The following is a 6514-nucleotide window of genomic DNA, read 5'->3' on the forward strand; positions in this document are numbered from 1 at the left end:
GACTTCCCAGACCCATAAGTGACTCTCCTGCCTTATAAGTGCCTCCCCAGCCCCATAAGTTGCTCTTCCTGCCCCATAATTTGCTCCTCCTTCCACATAAGTGACTCCCCAGCTCCATAAGTTTCTCTTTCATCCTCATAAGTTGCTACTCCTGCCCCATAAGTGTCTCCTCCTGCCGCATTAATCACTCCCCAGCCCCATAAGTAGTTTCTCATGCTCCACGTTATCCTCCTGCCTTATAAGTTTCTCTTTCTGCCTCATAAGTTGCTACTCTTGCCCCCATAAGTGATTCCCCCACCCCAGAAGTGACTCTCCTGCCTCATTAATTACTCCCCAGCCCCATAAGTAGTTTCTCATGCCCCTTAAGTGACTCCTCCTGCCTTATAAGTGACTCCGCAGCCCCATAAGTTACTCTTCTTTCCCATAACTGACTCCCCTGCCCAATAAGTCACTCCCCAGACCCATAAGCTGCTTTTTCTGCCTCATATGTTGCTCCTCCTTCCCCATAATTGACTCTTCCTGCCCCATAATATGCTCCTCCTCCTCCATAAGTGACTCCTTCTGCCCCATAAGTGACTCTCCCTGCCTCATTAGTTATTTCCCAGCCCCATAAGTGGTTTCTCCTGCCTCATAAGTTACTCCCATGCCCCCTATGTGACTCCCCAGCCCCAGGGACAGGAAGGGTAGGAGAGGGGGTGGGGTAGCCCTCTATGTAAGGGAGGACTTGGATACCATTGAGCTGGATAGTGGTGATGAGGAGATCGACTGCCTGTGGGTTAAAATCAGAGGAGCCCAAAAGAAGACAGATTTTGTGATGGGAGTCTGTTACAGACCACCCAGCCAAGAAGAAGCAGCTGATGAGCTCTTCTATAAACAGCTGGGGATAGTCTCTAGATCGATGCCTCTTGTTCTCATGGGAGATTTCAATCTTCCAGATATCTGCTGGAAGTACAATACAGCAGAAAGGAAGCAGTCCAGGAGGTTCCTGGAGTGTGTGGAAGACAAATGACATATCCTGCCCCCCACACCCCCCCCAAGCTGCTGAAGAGGGCTGCTGCTTTACTGAGCTATGGGGTGGGGAGGGGCTAGGCAAAGGTCTGGTGGCCACTCCATGTCAGTGGCCATAACAAAGCCCATCTGTGCAGCAAGGATAAGCAGGGGAGTATGGGTGATTATGTCTCTGCCACTCGTTTGCCTCTCAGGATGACCAAACTGGCCCATGGTCACACCCCACTCATCCCACATACCAAGCAGGTATGTGTAAGTGTGAAACAAAAACAAAGACTCAGAGGTGGTCCTCAAAACAATCAAAAGTACTAATAAGATTTGTATGAGTTTTTGTGATGGAAGCGTCCTGATATACGACCCGGGAGTTCTCTGGATTCCGACACATGGATGGAGGTTGCACTGCAATCCATTGTCCCCCTAAAAGGTAAAGAAGATTGGGCCAATTGGCACCGCAGATGTTATCACTCCAGAATGGACTATAAATAATGAGAGGAACAAGCACGAATCAGAGCTCCCTCTCAGCTGGTCTAAGCCCTGCCACTGACAGCGTCCACAACCCACAGACACCACACCAGAGTGTCTCCAGAAACTTCACTCACAGCAGCTTTGAGGAAACATCTGAGGACTCCAGCACCGAACTCCATACAGGTTGTATAGTCTTTTAAACCCTTACAGAATGCTACTATTGGCATAGACGTAAGCTTGTATTCTTGACTTAGAATTGTAACATTATAGTTAATAAACTAAATGTTTAAATACAATTCTGGGTCGTACTCTGTCTGCCTCGGGGTGTGACAACACATTCCTCACACAACTGGTGAGCGAACCAACAAGGGAAGGCGCCCTCCTGGACCTGCTGTTAGTGAACAGAGAAGGCCTTGTAGGGGATGTGGCAGTAGGAGGACGCCTGGAACAAAGCGATCATGAGATGATAGGGTTTTCAGTTCTAGGTGAGGTGAAGAGGGTGGTTAGCAGGACAGTATCATTAAACTTCCAGAGGGCAGACTTTGGACTGTTCAGAAGGCTGATTGGCAAAGTCCCATGGGAGACAGTCCTTAAGGGCAAGGGAGCCCATAAGGGCTGGGAGCTCTTCAAAAAGGAAATCCTAGCAGCTCAGGAGAAAGCCATCCCCATGTTCTGGAAAAAGAGCCAGCGGGGGAAAAACCAGCTTGGTTGAGCAGGGAGATCTTGAGAGATATCAAAAAGAAGAGAAATGTCTATGAGCTTTGGAAGAAGGGACAGGAATCTTGGGTGGACTACAGGAGGGAAGAGAGATCGTGCAGGGAAAATATCAGGAGGCCTAAGGCCCAACTAGAAATCAGATTGGCTAAGTCTGTGAAAGATAATAAAAAATCTTTTGATAAATATAGTAACAATAAAAGGAGGACAGGGGAGAATATACAGTCTCTATTGGATGATGGAGTCCCTATTGGAGGAGGAGGCCGAGGCCGAGGAGGAGGAAGAGGCCGCCGAGGAGGAGGAGGAGGAGGCAGCCGAGGAGGCCGAGGAAGAGGAAGAGGAGGCCGAGGAAGAGGAGGAGGCAGGGAGGAGGAGGAGGAGGCCGAGGAGGCCGAGGAAAATGAGGAGGAGGATGGGGAGGACGAGGACGAGAATGAGGACAAGGACGAGGGCGAAGACGACGAGGAGGAGGAGGAGTAAGAGGACAAGGAGGACGCTGAGGACGAGGAGGCTGAGGATGAGGAGGAGACCGAGGAGGAGGAGGCCGAGGAAAATGAGGAGGAGGATGGGGAGGACGAGGAGGAGGAGGACGAGGAGGAGGATGAAGAGGAGGGGGAGGACGAGGAGGACGATGAGGAGGAGGACGATGAGGATGATGAGGAGGAGGACGAGGAGGCCGAGGAAAACGAGGAGGGGGAGGGGGAGGAGGAGGAGGAGGATGACGAGGACGAGTAGGACGAGGAGGAGGATGACGAGGACGAGGATGAGTAGGATGAGGAGGATGCTGAGGAGGAGGAGGAGGAGGCCGAGGAGGAGGAGGAGGCCGCCGAGGAAAATGAGGAGTGGGAGGGGAAGGAGGAGAAGGATGAGGATGATGAGGACGAGTAGGAGGAGGAGGAGGCCGAGGAGGAGGGCGACGAGGCCGAGGAAGAGGAAGAGGAGGAGGCTGAGGAGGAGGAAGAAAACGAGGAGGAGGAGGAGGAGGAGGAGGAGGAGGAGCAGGAAAATGAGGAGGGGGAGGGGGAGGACGCTGAGGACGAGGAGGAGGAGGACGAGGAGGAGGAGGAGGACAACGACAATGAAGATGACGACGATGACGAGGCCGAGGATGCGGAGGGGGAGGAGGAGGAGGACAAGGATGATGATGATGATGAGGAGGAGGAGGACAGGGAGGAGGAGGAGGACAGGGAGGAGGAGGAGGAGGTGGCCTAAGTGGAGGAGGCCGAGGAGGAGGAGGGCAAGGAGGAGTAGGAGGAGGAGGCCAAGGAAGAGGCCAAGGAAGAGGAGGAGTCTGAGGCGGAGGCTGAGGACGAGGAGGGGGAGGACGAGGAGGAAGAGGACAAGGACAAGGATGAGGAGGAGGATGAGGAAAACAAGGACGAGGAGGGGGAGGAGGAGGAGGAAGGGGACAAGGAGGAGGCCAAGGAGGAGGAGGCGGCCAAGGAGGAGGCCGAGGAGGAGGAGGCCGAGGAGGAGGAGGCCGAGGAGGAGGCCGAGGAGGAGGATGAGGAGAACGCTGAGGACGAGAAGGAGGATGATGACGACGATGAGGAGGCCGAGGAAGAGGAGGAGGCCGAGGAAGAGGAGGATGAGGAGGACGAGGAGGAGGAGGATGAGTAGGAAGGTGAGGGGCAGGAGGAGGACGAGGACGAGGAGGAGGAGGACGAGGATGAGAACCAGGTGGAGGTGGAGGAGGAGGCAGAGGAGGAGGAGGCGGAGGACTAGGCAGAGGAGGAGAAGGTGGAGGAGGAAGAGGCCAAGGAGGAGGAGGACGAGGAGGAGGAGGCTGAGGAAGAGGCTGAGGACAAGGAAGAGGAGGAGGCTGAGGAGGAGGAAGAAAACGAGGAGGAGGAGGAGGAGGAGGAGCAGGAAAATGAGGAGGGGGAGGACGCTGAGGACGAGGAGGAGGAGGACGAGGAGGAGGAGGACGAGGAGGAGGAGGAGGACAACGACGATGAAGATGACGACGATGACGAGGCCGAGGATGCGGAGGGGGAGGAGGAGGAGGACAAGGATGATGATGATGATGAGGAGGAGGAGGACAGGGAGGAGGAGGAGGACAGGGAGGAGGAGGAGGACGAGGAGGACGAGGAGGAGGTGGCCTAAGTGGAGGAGGCCGAGGAGTAGGAGGAGGAGGCCAAGGAAGAGGCCAAGGAAGAGGAGGAGTCTGAGGCGGAGGCTGAGGACGAGGAGGAAGAGGAGGACGAGGAGGAAGAGGACAAGGACAAGGATGAGGAGGAGGATGAGGAAAACAAGGACGAGGAGGGGGAGGAGGAGGAGGAAGGGGACAAGGAGGAGGCCAAGGAGGAGGAGGCGGCCGAGGAGGAGGCCGAGGAGGAGGATGAGGAGGAGGATGAGGAGAACGCTGAGGACGAGAAGGAGGATGATGACGACGATGAGGAGGCCGAGGAAGGACAAGGAGGAGGAGGATGAGTAGGAAGGTGAGGGGCAGGAGGAGGACGAGGAGGAGGAGGACGAGGATGAGAACCAGGTGGAGGTGGAGGAGGAGGCAGAGGAGGAGGAGGCGGAGGACTAGGCGGAGGAGGACTAGGCAGAGGAGGAGAAGGTGGAGGAGGAAGAGGCCAAGGAGGAGGAGGACGAGGAGGAGGAGGCTGAGGAAGAGGCTGAGGACAAGGAGGACGAGGAGGAGGAGGAGGAGGATTACGAGGAGGACAAGGACGAGGAGGAGGGCAAGGGGCTGGAGGACGAGGACAAGGAGGAGGAGGAGGAGGAGTACGAGGAGGACAAGGACGAGAACAAGGCAGAGGAGGTGGAGAAGGTGGAGGAGGAGGAGGAGGAGGAGGAGAAAGAAGGGGAGGAGAGGAGGAAGGGGAGAAGGAGAAGGAGGAGGAGGAGGAGGAGGAGGAGGAGAAAGAAGGGGAGGGGGAGGAGGAGGAGAAAGAAGGGGAGGGGGAGGAGGAGGAGAAAGAAGGGGAGGGGGAGGAGGAGGAGAAAGAAGGGGAGGGGGAGGAGGAGGAGAAAGAAGGGGAGAGGGAGGAGGAGGAGAAAGAAGGGGAGGAGGAGGAGGAGGAGAAAGAAGGGGAGGGGGAGGAGGAAGGGGAGAAGGAGGAGGGGGAGGAGGAAGGGGAGAAGGAGGAGGGGGAGGAGGAAGGGGAGAAGGAGGAGGGGGAGGAGGAGGAGAAAGAAGGGGAGGGGGAGGAGGAGGAGAAAGAAGGGGAGGGGGAGGAGGAGGAGAAAGAAGGGGAGGGGGAGGAGGAAGGGGAGAAGGAGGAGGAGAAAGAAAGGGAGGGGGAGGAGGAGGAGGAGGAGAAGGAGGGGGAGGAGGAGGAGAAATAAGGAGAGGGGAGGAGGAAGGGGGGGAGGAGGAGGAGAAAGAAAGGGAGGAGGAGGAGGAGGAGAAAGAAAGGGAGGAGGAGGAGGAGGAGAAAGAAAGGGAGGAGGAGGAGGAGGAGAAAGAAAGGGAGGAGGAGGAGAAAGAAAGGGAGGAGGAGGAGAAGGAGGGGGAGGAGGAGGAGAAAGAAAGGGAGGAGGAGGAGGAGAAAGAAAGGGAGGAGGAGGAGGAGGAGAAAGAAAGGGAGGAGGAGGAGGAGAAAGAAAGGGAGGAGGAGGAGAAGGAGGGGGAGGAGGAGGAGAAAGAAGGGGAGGGGGAGGGGGAGGAGGAGGAGAAAGAAGGGGGGGAGGAGGAGGAGAAAGAAGGGGAGGGGGAGGAGGAGGAGAAAGAAGGGGAGGGGGAGGAGGAGGAGAAAGAAGGGGAGGAGGAGAAAGAAGGGGAGGGGGAGGAGGAGGAGAAAGAAGGGGAGGGGGAGGAGGAGGAGAAAGAAGGGGAGGGGGAGGAGGAGGAGAAAGAAGGGGAGGGGGAGGAGGAGGAGAAAGAAGGGGAGGGGGAGGAGGAGGAGAAAGAAGGGGAGGGGGAGGAGGAGGAGAAAGAAGGGGAGGGAGAGGAGGAGGAGAAAGAAGGGGAGGGGGAGGAGGAGGAGGGGGAGGGGGAGGAGGAGGAGAAGGAGGGGGAGGAGGAGGAGAAGGAGGGGGAGGAGAAAGAAGGGGAGGGGGAGGAGGAGGAGAAAGAAGGGGAGGGGGAGGGGGAGGAGAAAGAAGGGGAGGGGGAGGAGAAAGAAGGGGAGGGGGAGGAGGGGGAGAAAGAAGGGGAGGGGGAGGAGGGGGAGAAGAAGGGGAGGGGGAGGAGGGGGAGAAAGAAGGGGAGGGGGAGGAGGGGGAGAAAGAAGGGGAGGGGAGGAGGGGGAGAAGAAGGGGAGGAGGAGGCGTGGAGGAGGAGGAAGAGAAAAGGAGGAGGAGGAGGAAGAGAAAAGGAGGAGGAGGAGGAGAAGATGAGGAGGAGGAAAAGAGGAGGCGGAAAGAGGAGGAGGAG

The 6514-nt window shown here is 57.0% G+C and overlaps 2 protein-coding genes across 2 annotated transcripts; both read left to right on the forward strand.

Annotated features, from left to right (window-relative positions):
• The first annotated feature begins 2425 nt into the window (after nucleotides 1–2425).
• On the forward strand, nucleotides 2426–4620 carry LOC138732458 (high mobility group nucleosome-binding domain-containing protein 5-like). Its single transcript, XM_069879071.1, is given in 6 exon segments — nucleotides 2426–2548; nucleotides 2698–2862; nucleotides 3076–3399; nucleotides 3550–3666; nucleotides 3970–4284; nucleotides 4315–4620. Coding segments are annotated over 6 exon segments (1350 nt in total).
• On the forward strand, nucleotides 4617–5882 carry LOC138732459 (cilia- and flagella-associated protein 251-like; the record flags this gene model as incomplete). Its single annotated transcript, XM_069879072.1, has 4 exons — nucleotides 4617–4628; nucleotides 4739–4966; nucleotides 5008–5456; nucleotides 5489–5882. Coding segments are annotated over exons 1-4 (1083 nt in total), but the record flags the coding sequence as incomplete, so codon positions are not given.
• Nucleotides 5883–6514: the final 632 nt, after the last annotated feature.

This window comes from Phaenicophaeus curvirostris, chromosome 32 (assembly GCF_032191515.1).
Source record: "Phaenicophaeus curvirostris isolate KB17595 chromosome 32, BPBGC_Pcur_1.0, whole genome shotgun sequence".
NCBI classification, from domain to species: domain Eukaryota; kingdom Metazoa; phylum Chordata; class Aves; order Cuculiformes; family Cuculidae; genus Phaenicophaeus; species Phaenicophaeus curvirostris.